At 40.3% G+C, this 19869-nt stretch overlaps 1 protein-coding gene across 2 annotated transcripts in view; it reads right to left on the bottom strand.

Moving 5' to 3' along the window:
* Nucleotides 1-19363, bottom strand: part of ERICH6 (glutamate rich 6) — a 53329-nt gene extending 33966 nt beyond the window's left edge. For both annotated transcript variants that reach the window (XM_055411746.2, XM_055411737.2), the window contains exons 1-7: nt 17016-19363; nt 15874-15931; nt 13915-14006; nt 10435-10497; nt 10040-10095; nt 9825-9941; nt 7616-7729 (exon numbers count right to left, since the gene is read on the bottom strand). In XM_055411746.2, the coding sequence (XP_055267721.2) occupies nt 7616-7729; nt 9825-9941; nt 10040-10095; nt 10435-10497; nt 13915-14006; nt 15874-15931; nt 17016-17436 (921 nt within the window). In that variant the 5' untranslated portion in view covers nt 17437-19363. The remainder of the gene's footprint in view (nt 1-7615; nt 7730-9824; nt 9942-10039; nt 10096-10434; nt 10498-13914; nt 14007-15873; nt 15932-17015) is intronic.
* Nucleotides 19364-19869: the final 506 nt, after the last annotated feature.

The raw sequence follows: 19869 nt of genomic DNA, 5'->3' as shown, positions 1-19869 counted from the left end.
CAACCCTCACTGGGGCAGAGCTGTCACAGGCAAAAAAGTCTTGCATCTATGCATGCAGGGTCGCTTTGGTCATGTCCAATTCTGTGCAACCTTGTGGACTGTGGCCTGCCAGGTTTCTCTGTCAGGGGGGTTCTCCAGGTGAGAATACTAGAGTGTATTGGCCAATACTGGTTGCCATACCCTTCTAGAGCACTATATTTCCTGCTGCCCTAACCACCAACTCCTCTGAGTACCTGGTGCTGCCAGAAGCCCTGTGACCCAAGCAGCTGCACCACCTCCACACCTGCCCCTCACTGGGGCAGACCCAAATCCTCCAGGGCAGTCTCAGGTGCAAATCCCCGTGGACAACCCACACATTTGGAGATAAAAGCACAGTTGAAACCCAGAGGCAGTGTGGCTAAGGAAGAAGACCCAAAACCTTCCCACCAACTGTACAAACTGCAGATTAAATCCACATGATCAACTAGGCAGACTCTGTGTCTATGGAATATATAAAAGGACACTGAGCGCTCCCACAAAAGAAAACACACTAGTTCTGATAGCTGTGGACACTGGAGGCAAGAACACACAGGAGTAGGACCAGATTAGAATCTGAGCTGCCCCCACAGCAGGTCCAGTGACCAGCACAGTGTTGGAGGGCATCCTAGGGAGATGAAGTAAAGTATACTGTGACTTCCAGTGAGGGAAAGAACTCTAACAGCAGTAACTCAAGAAAAATATTTATTATTCTTAAGTTTTGACTTGTTTTACAGATTATTTTGGATTCTTTTTTTTTCTCCCCCCTTCTGTTGCAGTTGTCAATTTTATTGGCGCTATGAAATCTAATTAAGCTTTTTTTTTCTCATCACATTTTTTATTGTTGTTATAAACCTCTGCCTTTTCGTGGGCTTTTGCTGTTCTGGGGAGTTTTCCTTTTTTTTCCTTTTCTCTTTTTTAATTTTAATTTTCTTAAGACTGTTATTATTTTTCCTACATTTATTCCTTTGTTTGCTTTTCCCACTGTTCTTTTCCCCTTGCAGTTAATCTTTAATATATATAAATTTTTTTTATCTACCTCTGTTTATCTTTGCATATCTATTCTTTTTTTCTTTCCTTTACTCTCAACATATTTGTTAGTTTTGTTTTCATTGCTTTATTCCCAACTTGGCACCTTGATTTAGTTGTGTTTTCCAGTTTGTGCTTTAGTTTTGCGGTTAACTGGTAGATATAATTCTTGGTTTCCTTTGTTCACCAGATCAATCTACTGTATTTTATTTTTGTTGGACTGTTTTGATTTTGCTTATGGGTGTATATTCCATTATTTTAATTATTATTTGCCTGATTTTGTAACTGCCATTTGTCTGGGGTTCATCTTTGGTTTGTCATTTTTGGGTATTTGTTTTAATCTCACTTAATACCATAACAAACCTCTTGTGGAATCTTCGTTCCTGACCAGAAATCAAGTCCTGAGCCTTTGGAGAGGGAGCACTGACTCCAAGATCCTAGACTACCAGAGAACTAACCCTAGGGAGTATCAAATAGTGAAAACTCACACAAAGGAAACCACTTGAATACAAGACCTGGCATCACCCAACCACCAGTAGCACCCTGTTCAGGACAACTCATCTAAACAACAAACAAAACAAAAATTCATCAGCAGACAGGAATAGCACCTCACTCAGCCTTACCCATCACAGGGAAAAACAAAGAAACAAACAAAAAACTCAGCACAAATCTCACCCTATACGAAGCTTACACAGGCCACTGGACCAACCTTAGGAGGGAAGAAACCAAAAGGAAGAAAGAATTCAACCTTGAAGCCTGGGAAAAGGAGACCCCAAACACAATAAGTTAAAAAAAAAATGAAAAGGCAGAGAAATACTACACAAATGAAGGAACAAACTAGAAACACAGGAGTCCAAATAAATGAAGAGGAAATAGGCAAACTACCCGAAAAACAATTCAGAATAATGGTAAGTAATATGATTAAAAACCTTGAAAACAAAATGGAGAATCAATTAACAATGATCTAGAAGAATAAAAGAATAAACACACAGAGACAAACAACATAATTAGTGAAGTTAAAAATACTCTAGAAGGAATCAATAGAATATCTGAAGCAGAAGAACAAATCAGAGAGCTGGAAGATAAAATGGTGGAAATAACTTCTGAAGAGCCGAATAAAGTAAAAATAATGAAAAGAGCTGAGGACAGTCTCAGAGACCTCTAGGACCATATCAAATGCCCCAACATTCAAATTATAGGGGTCCCAGAAGAAGAAGAGAAAAAGAAAGAGAAAAAGAAAAATTTTAAAAAGATTATAGTTGAAAATTTCTCCAACTGGAAAAGGAAATAGTCAATCAAGTCCAAGAGGCACAAAGAGTCCCAAACAGAATAAACCCAAGGAGAAACATGCCAAGACACATACTAATCAAACTAACAAAGACTAAACACAAAGAAAGAATATTAAAAGCAGCAAGGGAGAAGCAACAAGTAACATACAAGGGAAACCCCATACATTTAACAGTTGATCTTTCAGCAGAAACTCTGCAGGCCAGAAGGGAATAGCAGGATATATTTAAAATACTGAAAGGGAAAAATCTACAACCAAGATTACTTTACCTGGCAAGGATCTCATTAAAAATTGATGGAGAAATCAAAAGCTTTTCAGACAAGCAAAAGTTAAGAGAATTCAGGATCACCAAACCAGCTTTACAACAAGTGTTAAAGGGACTTATATAGTCAAGAAATACAAGAGAAGAAAAAATATCTACAAAATCAACCCCAAACAATTAAGAAAATGGGAATAGGGACATACACATCAATAATTACTTTAAATGTAAATGGATTAAATGCTCCAACCAAAAGACACAGACTGGCTGAATGGATAATAAAACAAGACCCATATATATGCTGTCTACAAGAAACCCACTTCAGACCTCAAGACTCATATAGACTGAAAGTGAGAGGATGGAAAAATATATTCCATGCAAATGGGAAGCAAAAGAAAGCTGGAGTAGCAACCCTCATATCAGACAAAATAGATTTTAAAATAAAGAAGATTACAAGAGATAAGGAAAGTTACTACATAATGATCAAGGGATCAATCCAAGAGGAAGACATAACAATTGTAAATATCTATGCACCCAACATAGGAGCACCTCAATACATAAGACAGACACTAACAGACATAAAAGAAGAAATTGACAGTAACACAATAATAGTAGGAGACTTTAACACCCCACTCACACCAATGGACAGATCATCAATGCAGAAAATTAATAAGGAAACAAGTCTTAAATAATACATTAGATGAGCTGGATCTCATTGATATCTTCAGGACATTCCATCCAAATGCAGAAGAATACACCTTCTCAAGTGCACATGGAACATTCTCCAGGATAGACGACATCTTGGGTTACAAATCAAACCTCAGTAAATTTAAGAAGACTGAAATTGTATCATGCATCTTCTCTGACCACAGTGCTATGAGACTGGATATCAATTACAAGAAAAAGATTGTAAAAAACCAAACACATGGAGATTAAACAATACATTTCTAAATAACTAACAGAAGAAATCAAAAGGGAAATAAAAAAATTCTAGAAACAAATGACAGTGAAAACTTAATAACTCAAAACCTATGGGATGTAGCAAAAGCAGTTCTAAGAGGGAAGTTTATACCAATACAATCCTACTTTAAGAAACAAGAAAAACATCGAATAGGCAACCTAACTTTCCACCTAAAACAACTGGAAAAAGAAGAACAAAAATTCCCAAAATTAGTAGAAGAAAAGAAATCATAAATATCAGAGCAGAAATAAGTGAAAAAGAAATGAAAGAAACAATAGTAAAGATTAATAAAACTAAAAGGTGGTTGGTTCTTTGAGAAGATAAACAAAATTGACAAACCTTTAGCCAGACTCATCAAGAAAAAAAGAGAGAAGAATCAAATCAACAAAATTAGAAATGAAAAAGGAGAGGTTACAACAGACAGAAATACAAATGCAGAAATGCAAAGGATTGTAAGAGACTATTATGAACAACTATATGGCAATACAATGGATAACCTGGAAGAAATGGACAGATGCTTAGCAAAGTTCAATCTTCCAAGACTGAACAAGGAAGAAACAGAAATTATGAAAAACCAAATTACAAGCACTGCAACTGAAGCTGTGATAAAAAATCTCCCAAAAAACAAAAGCCCAGGACCAGATGGCTTCACAGGAGAATTCTATCAAACATTTAAAGAGCTAGTGCTATCCTTCTAAAACTCTTTCAAAAATTGCAGAGGAGGGAACACTTCCAAACTCATTCTATGGGGCCACCATCACTCTGATACCAAAACCAGACAAAGACAACACAAAAAAAGAAAACTACAGGCCAATATCCCTAGTGAGCATAGATGCAAAAATCCTCAACAAATTTTTAGCAAACAGAATTCAGCAACACATCAAAAAGCTCATACACCATGATCAAGTTGGGTTTATTCCATGGATGCAAGGATTCTTCAATACAAGCAAATCAATCAATGTGATACATGATATTAACAAATCAAAACCATATGATAATCTCAGTAGATGCAGAAAAAGCCTTTGACAAAATTCAGCACCCATTTATAATGAAAATTCTTCAAATAATGGGCATAGAAGGAACCTACTTCAACATAAAAGGCCATATATGATAAGCCTACAGCAAACATTATTCTCAATGGTGAAAAACTGAAACCATTACCCCTAAGATCAGGACAAGACAAGGGTATGCATTTTCACCACTATTATTCAACATAGTTCTGGAAGTCCTAGCTACAGCAATCAGAAAAGAAAAAGAAATAAAAGGAATCCAGATTGGAAAATAAGTAAAACTCTCACTGTTTGCAGATGACATGATGCTGTACATAGAAAACCCTAAAGATAGTATCAGGAAATTGCTAGAGCTAATCAGTGAATTTAGCAAAGTTTCAGGATACAAAATCAATACACAGAAGTCACTTGCATTTCTATATACTAACAATGAAAAATCAGAGAGAAATTAAGGAATCAGTCCCATTCACCATTGCAACAAAAAGAATTAAATATCTCGGAATAAACTTACTAAGGAGACAAAAGAACTGTACACAGAAAATTATAAGACACTGATGAAAGAAAGCAAAGATGACAAAAACAGATGGAGAGATATTCCATGTTCCTGGGTAGGAAGAATCAATATTGTGAAAATCACTATACTACCAAACACAATCTACAGATTCAATGTGATCCCTATCAAATTTCCAATTTCATTTTTAACAGAACTAGAGCAAAAATGTTCACAATTCATATGGAAACACAAAAGACCCTGAATAGCCAAAGCAGTCTTGAGAAAGAAGCGTGGAGCTAGAGGAATCAACCTTCCTGACTTCAGATTATACTACAAAGCTACAGTCATCAATACAGTATGATACTGGCACAAAACAGTAATATAGACCAATGGAACAAGACAGAAAGCCCAGGAAAAAACCTATGCACCTATGCATATCTTATTTTTGACAAAGGAGGCAAGAATATACAATGGGGCAAAGACAGCCTCTTCAATAAATGGTGCTGGGGAAACTGGACAGCTACATGCAAAAGAATAAAATTAGAACACTTCCTAACACCATATACAAAGATTAAACTCAAAATGGATTAAAGACCTAAACATAAGACCAGAAACTATAAAACTCTTAGAGGAAAACATAGGCAGAACACTCGATGTCATAAATCAAAGCAAGATCCTCTATAACCCACCTCCTAGAGTAACGGAAATGAAAACAAAAGTAAACAAGTGGAACTTGACTAAACTTAAAAGCTTTTGCACAGCAAAGGAAAGTATAAGCAAGGTGAAAAGACAACCCTCAGAATGGGAGAAAAGGATAGCAATGAAACAACTGACAAAGGATTAATTTCCAAAATATACAAGCAGCTCATACAACTCAATAACCGAAAAAAAAAAATAACCCAATCAAAAACTGGGAAAAAGACCTAACCAGACATTTCTCCAAAGAAGACACACAGATGGCTAACAAACACATGAAAAGATGCTCAACATCGCTCATTATTAAAGAAATGCAAATCAAAACTACAATGAGATATCATCTCACACTGGTCAGAATGACTCTCACCAAAAAGTCTGCAAACAATAAATGCTGGGGAGGGTGTGGAGAAAAGCAAACTCTCTTGCACTGTTGGTGGGAATGTAAACTGATACAACCACTATGGAAGGCAGTATGGAGATTCCTTAAAAACTAGGAATAAAACCACCATATGACCCAGCAATCCCACTCCTAGGCATATACCCTAAGGAAAACAAAATTGAAAGAGACAGATGCATCCAATTGTTCATTGCAGCACTATTTACCATAGCTAGAACAAGGAAGCAACCTAGATGTCCATCGACAGAGAATGGATAAAGAAGTTTTGATACATATACACAATGGAATATTATTCGGCCATAAGAAGGAACATCTTTGAGTCAGTTCTAATGAGGTGGATGAACCTAGAGCCTATTATACAGAGTGAAGTAAGTCAGAAAGAGAAAGACAAATATTGTATTCTAACATATACATATGCAATCTAGATCTAGAAAAATGGTACTGAAGAATTTATTTACAGGGCAGCAATGGAGAAACAGACATAGAGAATAGACTTATGGACGCAAGGAGAAGGGAGGAGAGGGTAAGATGCATGGAAAGAGTAACATGGAAACTTACATTCCCATATGTAAAATAGAGAGCCAACGGGAATTTGCTGTATGGCTCAGGACACTCAAACAGGGGCTCTATATCAATCTAGAGGGGTGGGATGGGAAGGGAGATGGGAGGGAGGTTCAAAAGGGAGGGGATATATATACACCTATGGCTTATTCATGTTGAGGTTTGACAGAAAACAACAAAATTCTGTAAAGCAAATATCCTTCAATTAAAAAATATATAAATTTTAAAAATAAAATTAATGATCTGAAAAAAAAAGATTCCATAGTCTGGATGCTCCACATTTCTTTACACTATCTTGATGAGCAACTGGGTTGTTTTCACTTTCTAGCTATTATGAATTATGCTGCTGTGAACATTTATATGTGTTTCTGGGTGGACATATGTTGTTAGTTTAAATACGTATATACCTAAGAATGGAATTATTTGCTGGGTTATATGGTATCTGTATGTTTAACTTTTTGAGGAACTACTGTTTAGACTTGTCCAAGGTGGCTGCATCATCTTTATATTCCCCTTCAGCAATGTTTGAGAATTCCAGTTTCCCTACACCCTTGCCAACAGTTGTAATTATCTGTCTTTTGGGTTATAGCCATTCGAGGGGTGTGAAATGGTATCCCATTGTGGTGATGATTTGCATTGCCCCAAGAGCTAACACATAACCCTTTTAAGAATGGCAATTCATGGAATTCCCTGGCAATCTAGTGGTTAGAATTCCAGGTTTTCACTGCTGGGGGCCCAGGTTCAATCCCTGTTCAGGGAACTAGGGTCCTACAAGCCATGCAGTGTGGCAAAAAAAAAAAAGCTGGGGGGCGATGTAGTGGGAAGATGCAGAAGAACATGCTGTTATGTTTAAAGTAATGTCTAAAAATAACACTATTTTCTTGGTAAACCTGCTCTAGAACTTACATGTTCTGGCAGTTCAGAGCTGCTGTAATCAGAGGAAACATCCACATTGGAGAGAAATGTTCTTAGGTCGCTCCCACAGAATTCACACTTGGGTGATACCTCCTCCTCTTCTTCCTTCAGAGAGGAGAGAAAAAATGAAGATATGCCCACATGGAGGCCCAGAGCCTCTCAGAGCAGGAGAAGCCAGAGCCCTGGGCAGGGCCAGTGAATCTACACTTCAAAGAGTGTGGCTGGAAAAGAGAGCTGGCCAATCAGCTGCCGCCACCCCGAACCTAGACCAGTGTCAAGGCCCGTCTCAGAAGACCTGAAAGGTCTGCCTGGGATTCAGGTGAAACCAGCCCTGCCCCGGGACCAGTGCAGGGACAGCTCTGTGGAAGGCAGCCCCCAAGGCCTTCCTCAAGCTCAGGGCCATCTCTGGGTGTCAGGGGAAGAAAGCTCAATACAAGCTCTTGTGCTTCAGAAAAAGGAAGATGCTGTGTTTGCAATGCAAGAGACCTGGTTCAATCCCTGGGTCGGCAATATCCGCTGTAGAAAGGAATGGCCACCCACTCCAGTATTCTTGCCTGGAGAATTCCATGGACAAAGGAACCTGGTGGGCTATAGTCCACGGGGTTGCAAAGAGTTGGACATGACTGAGCAATTAACACTTACGTTTGAAGAAAGAATTTCTTTCTTCAAGAAAGAATTTACATTATGTGATGTATTTAATGTGTCACCATGCATTAGAATTGCTTAGTTCAACGTGCTGCACAAAATAACAGTGAACACCAACCACGTTGTTGCATCCACAGGGCATTCCTGTCAACTCCTGCACACATATCTGTGCTGCCCTGCCTCACTTGTTGGTAATCTTATTTTCAGCAAATAAGGCTGTACCTTTAGTGTGCCCCAGAAGAAATAATCAAGGAGGTTCCAGTCTGGGGAGTGTGCAGCTCTCTGCACAAGTCCAAGTTTTGGAATAAACTTATGGCCAGTCAGTCCCATACCTCTTTGGCCAAGCAAGGTGGTGTGCATCCTTTCAGAATGACTAAGGTGACCTCTCCCTTGTCCGTTGAAAGCAGACATTAATTGGTCACTTAACACTATTAAATACAGCTAACGCTCACTGTGCTTCCAGACTTATGGCCATTGTAATAGGTTGAACTGTGTTCCCCCAAAGGCTATGTTTATCCTAAACCCTCGTACCTGTGAATGTGGCCTGACTTAGAATGGGGTCTCTGAAGATGTAATGAATTAAGAGGAGGTCATTCAGTTCAGTTCAGTTCAGTGGCTCAGTCGTGTCTGACTCTTTGCGATCCCATAAATTACAGCACGCCAGGCCTCCCTGTCCATCACCAACTCCCGGAGTTCACTCAAACTCATGTCCATTGAGTCGGTGATGCCATCCAGCCATCTCATTCTCTGTTGTCCCCTTCTCCTCCTGCCCCCAATCCCTCCCAGCATCAGAGTCTTTTCTAGTGAGTCAACTCTTCGTGTGAGGTGGCCAAAGTATTGGAGTTTCAGCTTTATCATCAGTCCTTCCAATGAACACCCAGGACTGATCTCCTTTAGAATGGTGGGCAATAAGGCAATATGATTGTTATCCTTGGAGAAGTGGGACATTTGGACACAGACACACGCTGTGACAGCCACGGCAGAGACTACAGTGATGTGGCCGCAAGCCAAGGAATGCCAATGATTGATGCCATCACCAGAAGCACGGAAGGGTCAAGAAGGGACTCTCCCAGGATGGACTTGTTGACACCTTGATTTTGGACTTTTAGTCTTCAGAACTGTGAGACAATACTTTTCGGTTGCCATAAGCCACCTAGTTTCTGGCATTTTGTTACAGAAGACCTAGAAAATAAACACAGCCACCCTAAGTGCTATTCCAAGTAAGTGAGCTCTTAGTCTACTTTTTTTTTTTAAAGTAAGTTCACTGTTTGGACTTCCCTGGCAGTCCACCCAGTTGTTAAGACTTTGCCTTCTAATGCAGGGAGTGTGGATTTCAGCCCTGGTTGGGGAACTAAGATCCCACATGCCTCTTGGCCAAAAAACCAAAACATAAAACAGAAACAATTCTGTAACAAATTCAATAACAACTTTAAAAATGGTCCACATTAAAAAAAAAATCTTAAAAAATGTATGTTCAGTATCTTCTGTGCGAATCATCATGTGCCTTTTTACATCATTTATGATAGAAATAAAAAAAAATGTAAATGAAAATTACCTTGAACTTAATGCCTAAATTGGAACTCTCTTGTTTGAATGTCAGAATAGATGGTGGCCCGATGTTGGGTAATGTTCTCAGAGAGGGCTCAAAGAATGTTATGAAGTCTTCCTTAAACTAAATTTTAAAAAGAGAGAAAGAAAAAAATGGAAGATTGAATAAGTGATTTTTACCATGAGTATGGTGTACTAGTTGGGTTGATAAACATCTCTTACCTCCAGCTCACATAAAATCCTTAGTTTTGTTTCCTCTGGGTTAATTATCCATTTTGCTGAAGAAAAAAGAGAGATTTAGAAAGAAAGTTTAAAACTTTTATGCAGTGTAGTTTGAAAACCATTTTCTGTAAAGTCCTAGCCCATCACACACACACACACACACACACACACACACACACAGAGTCTAAATGCCCTGAAACCCTACCTTCACCACCTTCTTGCATATATTCTTTTTTTTATTGGAATAAAACTGCTTTACAATGTTGTGTTAGATTCTGCTGTATTCTTAGGGGAGCTCTTTTCTAAAGGGGTTGGACGCCATCCAAGTTAAGGCAGGCTCCCTAAGGGCAGTTTATCTTTGTTGGAAGGGGGGTTGATACCAAACATCCAATTACCTCTTAACTTAGATGCTAGATTTTCAGGTTCATCCTCCTTCTTTACAGAGGGCACTTCCTTCTCTGAAAAAAGAGTGTACATTTGTCAATCAGTCCTGATAAAGGAGGAAAGAAGTCTCATAGAAAAGAAAATATGCCTCTTAGGAAAATAAGTGCCCTTATTGTGTTTATCTTTCAATGTTTTTCCTTTTCCCAAATAACATTTTATCAACAGTAAGTAACAAACAGAGGAGGCGCACCACTAATGAAACACATTAAAAAATGTTTCCTGGGGCTTCCCAGGTGGCACTAGTGGTAAAGAACCCGCCTGCCAATGCAGGAGACATAAAAAATGTTTCCTTGCTGCTTTTGAGTCTCAGAATACTATATGAATGCATATTTTACTTGATTATAATCATGGTTTGCAGATCCTTTTGTGTTCTGCCTTTTAAGCATACCATTCTGTCTAATTTATGACCATCATTCTGCAAAAGATTCTTCAGTGAAAGGAGTGCTGGGCTGGGGTCGAGGAGTAGTTCCCCATTCAAAACAGTGAACTAAACCACCAGGATAATTCCCTCTGCAGATTCCAGAGCAATACTGGGAATGGGAAAGACAGTCATCAACACACAAGCCACTTGGAGTAAATGTCTAGAAGGTTAAGCAAATGAGACTGGAATGCTGAAAAACCAATCAGAACAATCCACAATGGGACAGAGGTAAAGGGGGAGGGTTTTCCAGAACAGCCAGAGCTGGTGCTCGAGAAAGAGACGGGTGACAGAGGATGAGACCCTTCCTCTGTGGTGGTTGTGGTTTAGTTGCTAAGTCGTGTCTGACTCTTGTGACCGCATGGACTGTAGCCTGCCAGGCTCCTCTGTCCATGGAATTCTCCAGGCAAGAATACTGGAGTGGGTTGCCATTTGCTTCTCCAACTTCCTATGTGGAGGATCTGAATAATTTTATATTTTTTAAGTGGGCTATTTTTTAAAGTCTTCATTGAATTTGTCACAGAATTACTTCTGTTGTTTATGTTCTGCTTTTTTGATAGTGAGGCATGTGGGGTCTTAACTCCCTGACTAGGGATCAAACCCATACCCCCTGCATTGGAAGGTGAAGTTTTAGCCCCTGGACTTCCAGGGAAGCCCCTGAAAAATTTAAAAAATAAGTTTTAGGCATTTTGCCCAACAGAAATGCCAGCACAGATATTAAAAAAAAAAAAGAGTGAACAAAGGTTTTCATTAAGGTATTTTTTGTTATAGGGAAAAGGTCAAAACACCAAATCAAACCAAATCAAATGACCTTGAAACATCTAACAATCAGATGTATTACATAAGTCACAGTAACTGTAGGTATGTAATGCTATGCAGTCATTTCAAGAAAGTAGATCAGTTGTTCCTGACATAGGAAGGTAAAAAAACTTTTTAATTAAAAAAAGATAAAACTGCTGTTAATCACAGGAAGTATAATTGCCTAGTAGACTTTTAACTGACAAACTATTAGAATTAGAAAGTTCAGCAAGAGAATCAGATACAAGATTAATACAATCAATAATTTTCCTCAGTTCAGTTCAGTTGGTCAGTCGTGTCCAACTCTTTGAGATCCCATGGACTGCAGCACGCCAGGCCTCCCTGTCCATCACCAGCTCCCGGAGTTTACTCAAACTCATGTTCATTGAGTCAATGATGCCATCCAACCATCTCATCCTCTGTCGTCCCCTTCTCCTCCCACCTTCAATCTTTCCCAGCATCAGGGTCTTTTCAAATGAGTCTATACATGGACAATTACCAATTAGAAAATATAATAGAAAAAAAAATCCAATTGTTATATCAATAAAAGACAACTGCAAAACACCTCAGAACAAATTAATTAGAGCTGCAAATAAGTTCTCTATTAAAAGGAACTATAAAAGAAGATATGAAAAAAGTTGAAAATGTACATTAGGCTCCTGTTGTTAAAGTAATCAAACAAGGAAACTATTCAATGAGGTGGCTCTAATAATGCCTTGGTAGCCAACTGTTAACAAAAGGGAAACCTAACCCAGAGTCAAGGTTAATGCCTCAAGGTTAAAAACAGCTAACTGCAAACAGCCAACTGGGCTTTCCCAAACAATGCAACCTTAAGCAATAGCCAATCATATAACTTCCTTGGTTTGCTCCTTTGACTTCTCTATAAAAACCTCTCCAGAGCTCTCCTCTGTGGAGTGCTCCTAACCATATCCGGTTTGGCGCTGGCCAATTCCAATCCATATCTGCTCAAATAAACTCTAAAAAAATGGAAAATGTCTCAGTTTATTTTTTAATGCTGCAAAGCAAGATCAAAGAGTCAGCTTGTCAAATTCCGCTGAAAAACCTCATCCCAATTACTTGGACTATATAGATTAATTTGGGAATAATTAACAAGTTTTCTAATAGTAGGTTTAATATTATATTAACATATGATATTAATTCTACATCTGATTTTTATGTTAGATCGTGTCTCTCCTCTGGGCAGGCCCTCCAGTGACTTTGGACTTCATTCTCATTGAATAAGATCTGGTCCTCACCATCTCTCTGATCTTATTACCTAGTATTCACTTCCTCCTCACTCCACTGCAGCCACTCTGACTGCCTCTGTCGTTTTAGAGAGAAGCGCTTGCTCTTCCCTATGCCTGGAACACTCTTTCCCCAGAGATCATCATCACTCTCACACTTCCTCGAGGTCTGTACTCAAATACTTCAGTTTCTCAGTGAAGATTTCCCTGAACATCCTGTGTAAACTTTCACCCATCTGTCCAGCATTTCCCACCCCTCTGCCTGCTTTATTTTTCTTCTTAGCACGTACATCATCTAAGCCATTGTGCATTTACTTGCTTTGTGTATTATTTATGTCACTACACCTTCACCTCCATCTCCCACACTTTAATAGAAGTCCACTGAGACAGGGGTTTGTCTGCTTTATTCATTGCTGTGACGCTAGAATAGGGAACTGACCTATGACAGGTACTTGGTATGTGCTTGGTAAACGTCTGATGAACATATGATCCAACATACAACAAATAATAAAGTTTAAAGGAAAGGCTATTCATAATGATGACTTCTGAGGAATATACTGGGTAAGTAAAAAACTTAATGCTCCCATTATATTTTTGTTAATGGTTTGATGTTTAAAAAACAGCATGCATATGTTACTCTATAATAAAAACTAGAGATATGTATCAAAATATGATGGCAGACTATCTCTTGATGTGAACACACGTGCTACCATTTACTAAAGACTCAGTGCCAAGGATTTTCAAAGTTGAATATCATTTTGATCTTCATAATGGTCCTATGAGACAAGGATTATTATGGCCAATAGAGGAAGAAGGAGAGTCAATGAGGTTAACTGACTTGCCTAGTTGTCAGAGTGTTAGTTTGTGTTGGTGCTGGAGTTTAATTCTACCTCCCCTGGTCGCCTATCCCCATGCTTTTTCCAGCATGTGATCCCACCTCCCAGCAAAAGCTTCAGAACCAAACTACTCACTGGGCTTCTCCATGGCAGCCAATTCTTGAAGCCAACTTTCTTCTGTTTGTATTGATACGGGAACTTTTGGATGCAGACTGTGATAGGTAGCCCTGAAATTTAGACAAAATGCTTGTTTTCAGTATACCTAGAGAGTTAGCAGTTCTTTTAAATCACATTTAACAATCAAATAACAAATGTCCCTAGAAGACCCTGATTTCCTTTTTCTTGGAAATATTTTCTTCCATTCTTATGTCTTCAGTAAAGTCAGGCACATTGTGTTAGTGTCTTATCTGTTCTTTGCAAAGTACTCCTTTCTAAATCTTAGAGGCTCCCAATACTGTATTATTTATCCCCTCTATCTGTGCATGTGTGTCATTATTGTTGGCGTTGGCAATGATGCTATGTGTGTTTAAACATTTATTTCAATTTAAATTAGAACATACTGTTTGTTTTAAAATAGCTGTAAAATAATCCAGTCTTTTTAAAGGGCTGAAGTTAAATGCATTGTAATTAAGCATTCTGAATTCATCCCACAAGTATTGTGGAGCTTAATCAGTCATTTAACATTGACATAACGGGAAGCAGGAATTTACTGACTAGCTAAAATGACTGTTACTGGTAACAAGTAAATAGTAACTACTGCTTTTCAAGTTCCTTTGCCTTTTTGAATTTCAGGGGGTTTTTTTGTTTGTTTTGCTGTAATTTTCTGGCTCTTCTAAAAATATCAAACAAAATTTCCCAAATTAGTCAACTTTAGAACTGTTACTTTTTCACCTTTCTCAGTTCTCTTATGTCTCCACCTTCCTTTTTTGAAGCTTTGTTTCTGGTACATTGTGTGTTTTAATTTTGAAATGACTATACTGTAATGGCTGGAGAACTGCTCTGTTGAAGCCACTCCATCTGGGGGAGTCCTGTTTGTCTAACTTCCCAGGGAAACAAGTTATGAGACCAAGAGTAAAGGAACACTGAATAAATTTTAAGACAGGCAAGAACTCAGAAATTTGACTATCCATGAGATCAATACAAAATAATTACCTGAGGAATTTTCTCCAGCAAAAAGAAGAGGAATAAAAAGAAAAAAAGCAAAATGGAAATCAAGAAAGTATGGTCATTAGCCCAGTTCAGAAAAATTGAAGATAACTAAAAACAACCAAGAGTTCAGAAGTTCTCCTTTTAGGAGAAAAGTTTTATGGACATAGGATTTCATTTTCTTGTACATGCATGAAGTCACAGTATTGGTTTCTTAGCAAGAAATTATGAGTATTGATTTTCAACTTTTAGAATCAACTTGTACCCAAAGCACTAAGAACTAATAATATTACAAAACACACAATCACAATAAAACTTAGTAAAGTAAAATGACTTTATATGACTATATTATCTATTTTAATAAAATCTGTTAAATAATTTGTTGTTTATTGGGAAAGGAAAGGGTAAGAGGAGAGAAGGAAGTATAAGTTCATTAAAGTGCTAATTTTTTAAAAGTTAATAGTCACTAAAATTGATAAATCAAGAAGTAGAGATTTAAATACTTTAAAGTCCTAAAGGTTAGAAAAATTAAAAATCATATAACTACTGAAAATGGAGAGGAGGGAAGTGGTGTGAGTTACATTCCTCAGCTTTCATAATGGGAGGTCAGTAGCTATGTTAAAAATTAATAAATCAAGTAATGAAAATCTGCTATTTAAATTTTACTGGAAACAAAACAAACTGTTAATAGTATGTTAACTCTGGTGAGTGGAAGAGGGAACAGAGAGGGGTACAGAAATCTACAGGTAGATAATAAGCCAGAGATGGGCAAGGACCCTGTCTCTATCTGCTCCAAAGTGTGTAACAGTGTAGATTAAAAATTTAAAAATATATATATTAGTTGCAAATGCCCTGCATGATCTTACTCTACCTTCCTGACATGTTCATCCCCAAAGTAAACATCATTTTCCAAAAATAATAAGATGAAAACTGAAAACAATTTCTTACCTATCTAAAGTCATTTCAGACATGTCTTTCCTAAATGTCTGAAATATTTTAGGAAAACCTGTTGAACAAAACACGAAACAATTTAGCCGTTCCATTTGAATCCATGGTTCTCAAAAGGTCAATTTTGTCCCCTAGGAAGCATTTAGCGATATCTAAAGACATTTTGCGGAGAAGGCAATGGCAGCCCATCCAGTACTTTTGCCTGGAAAATCCCATGGACGGAGGAGCCTGGTAGGCTGCAGTCCATGGGGTAGCGAAGAGTCGGACACGACTGAGTGACTTCACTTTCACTTTTCACTTTCATGCATTGGAGAAGGAAATGGCAACCCACTCCACTGTTCTTGCCTGGAGAATCCCAGGGACAGGGGAGCCTAGTGGGCTGCCGTCTAGGGGGTCGCACAGAGTCGGACACGACTGAAGCGACTTAGCAGCAGCAGCAAAGACATTTTGACAATTTTTGATTGTCACAAAGCCTCATAGGGGCTAACTGGCAGAGTCAGATGTAGACAGGGATGCTGTTAAACATACCATAATGCCGAGTACAGTCCCTCCTCCTGCCCTCAACACATTCAACCCCAGCAAAGAATGATCCAGACCAAAATGTCAATACTGGGGGATGGACGAAATCTACTCTAAGTAACTGCTCTGCCTCCAAGTGGCTGGAGTGGTTCCAGTAGAGGAAGTTAGGCACAAATGTGAACTGTTTATTTTTGGGGGCGGGTGGGACGCAGGGCTGTTTCAATAGCAGAGCATCCTTAAAGCACTACTCCTTCCTCTTCCTCGTGGCATGAGGGAAAGAGAGCGAGGCGGGAGGACAGTGAATATGAGAGAGAGGACACGATCACCGAATGCACTCGGACGCGTTATAAAGCGAGCACTCGGTGCAGTACCGCCTGTTTCCTGTTTTAGGAGGATGCGTCCCCTTCATTCTAAACTGTGAACCATCACAGCCGCTCAGCCAAGATTTCAGTGTCTTTGATAGGAGGGACTGAGACAGGGGTGGATGGGAAGTGGTGAGTGTATCTGGAAACTGACGCCCCATAGACGAAGGTTCTAGAGTAGCTGGACCAGCTCTCCCCTAGGGATCCGGAAGCCTTAGAGGAAAGGGCTCGGGGCTGGGGGCGAAGGGGAGCGGGCGGTACTTTTTTGGGAGACGATCCTGGAGGGGCCGCTCTCGCTGGACAGAGACGTCTGGCTCAACCACGACAGGCTCGGCGTCCTGAGCGTCAGCGTTGGGCTCAGGCTGGGGCTGACGACGCTGGCTAAGCGGGGGCGAGGCCAGCCTTCCTCATTGGCATCTCCGAAGTCCCAAAACTTCCAGAAGTACTCCTCGCTGAACCTCCCAAAGGCCTCCAGCTCCTTCTCCAGGTCCGCCGCCGCCTGCTGCTCCTCTTCCTCCTCCTCCTCTTCCTCCTCCACCTCCACCACCTCCACCACCTCCACCACCTCCTCTTCTTCCTCCTCCTCCTCTTCCTCCACGGCCACCTCCTGCTCCTCCTCCTCTTCCTCCTCCTCCTGGCCCTGCTCCTTCTCTGGCTTTCCGAAGCTGCGTCGCGAGTGCATGTTGGCTGTGGCGGGCGGGAAGCAGGATCCCCGCTAGCACAAAGGACGCCGGCGGGTCCAGGCCCGGGGAGGGGAGGGGGGCGCGCCGCCTTCTGTGCGTCCGTCTCCCTGGGCAACCGCCCGCAGTTAGGCCCGCGAGCCTGGAGATTAAAGGCGCAGGACACCTCGCCCGGGAGGACTGGTGCTGCGGGGAGAGGGGCCGACGGGGAGGGTGGCCAGGACCCCTTCAGGTTCCTTTGGCATCTGCGTTCTGGACTCCAGCGGGAAATTCTAGCGGCCTGCTGCGAACTGATCCTCCTTTCTAATTTCTCAGCTCATTTGGAGCCAGTCTTTAAAAATTTTTTTAATTAAAAAAAAGAAAGGAGGTATAGTTGACTTAAAGTATTGTATTAATTTCTAGTAGACAATACGATTCGATATTTTTGTAGAACATACTCCATTTTAATTTTTTATAAAATATTGGGAAGCTAGTTTTTGGAGCTGGGGAAGGAGAGTGGCTACTAGCGATGGACACCCATAAGGCCACTTGGTATTGCTGATGCCAGGGTTTGGTTTTGGAGTGGACAGGTGCTTGTTGGAACTTATGATAAAACTTTATTTACAAAAGCTGGCACCGGTCCACCGTGGTAGTTTGCTGGTTTGATTTTTTAAAAACACTGCCTTAAATGTGGGCTTCCCAGATGGTGCTAGTGGTAAAGAACCTCCTGCCAATGCAAGAGACATAGGAGAATTTACATCCCTGGGTGGGGAAGATCCCTTGAAGGAGGTCATGGCAACCCTCTCCAGTATTCTTGTCTGGAGAATCCCATGGACAGAGGAACCTAACAGGCTACACTATATAGGGACACAGAGTCACACACGACTGAAACGACTTAGCATGCACACCTTAAATATTGTTTATCTTGATTAGTGAGATTTTTGATGCCACTTATATTTTGCCACTGAGGTGAGTGCCTTGCTGTAGTCTGGGGCCTGATTAATACTTGTTCTATCCATCCATACAGGGGGTGGACAAGGCCTGAGGTATTTGGCCACCAAGGCATCTCCTGTGGCTTTGTTTTCAGCTCATTATACTTTTTACCACCGGGCTGGAAACCAGCTCAGGTTTGGTTGCTCATTGCTCCAAAGTTAGTGCTCAACAAGCAAGGGTTGGTGGAAAAAGAAAGGTGCTTTGCTTGGGAAGCTGGCAATGTGGGGAGGTGGTGAACTAATGTCCCCCAAACCATCTCCCAATGAGCAGATCAGGGGGCAAGAGCTTTAGAGGAAAGCTTTAAGGATGTGCAGACAGGGGCTGTGCAGAGCAGCACAGTCAGCTCTTGACCACCATCTTGAAACTGGTCATGCTGTGGTTTGGTCTTGATTGTTTTAAGCATAAAAATTCTCAGTTTCAGGATGGTTTGTTGCCATTTTCTTGAAGCCAGCTCCTGGAATTGTGCTACCCATAGATGCAGTACTGCTCAGGGTGCAGCAGCTTATATCGTGGTTACAGTCTGGTCGTTATGCTGTTTAGCTTTTTCCCTTTGGTTGTGGTTATAGTGTCTGCAAAATAACTCAGGAGTGTGTCTGAGATACCGTTATCTATGTCCTTCAGGGAGGAACTAAAGATTCTGTGACTGCCCTATGGGTGATTTCCTGCTTAAATTGTTACCAATTCTCTAGGCCTAATTGCTATTTTTGTCACTACATGTCTACATCCTTTCAGTCATTCTTGAGCCAGGCTTTTGTGACACAGGGGAGGCTCCTAGGAGACTAAAGCCATTTTCTACAAACAAGAAATAGGGCACATGGAAGGGCTTTTGTACATGGGAGAATCCCAGAGGATCCTGCTTGGTTTTGTTAGGGGAAGCACTGACTGAAACTGCCAACCCTGGCCAGGCACCATAGTAACTATTTGCATGAGTTGTTTTATGACAGGAGGTCCTGGTAAGGAACATGGAACTAATAAGCCACTACTAACCAGGAGAGCTCAGAAAAGGTCAAAAAGTGACACCACGTGTCCAGCTACGTCTCAGAATCCTTCTCACTGGCATCCATCTTGGCTGAACAAGGCGTGCACCACCAGGAAGATTCTGAGTCAGAATGATTGGCTAAAGACAACCCAGAAACTAATCCCATCACCATGAAACCCAAGACTGGCAGAGCATTTCTCCTGGGTTCCCTTACCCTGCTGCCCTCTGCCTGGCTGCCCTTTCCCAATAAAATCTCTTGCTTTGTCAGCACATGTGTCTCCTTGGACAATTCATTTCTGAGTGTTAGATAAGAGCCCACTTTCAGGCCCTGGAAGGGGCCCCCTTCCTGTGACAGTTTCACATTTACTAAAATTTGTGTAAAATATATTTGTACACATAAAGTGTACAGAATAATATAATGGACATCTGTTTACCTACTGCTCAGACTGCAAGTTATAACTTCACCAGTACAGTTCAACTTCTT

The sequence above is a fragment of the Moschus berezovskii genome, chromosome 1 (assembly GCF_049115385.1).
Source record: "Moschus berezovskii isolate FMDL1 chromosome 1, NW_MosBer_1.0, whole genome shotgun sequence".
Classification (NCBI taxonomy): Eukaryota; Metazoa; Chordata; class Mammalia; order Artiodactyla; family Moschidae; genus Moschus; species Moschus berezovskii.
This window is presented reverse-complemented; position numbering and strand designations above follow the sequence as displayed.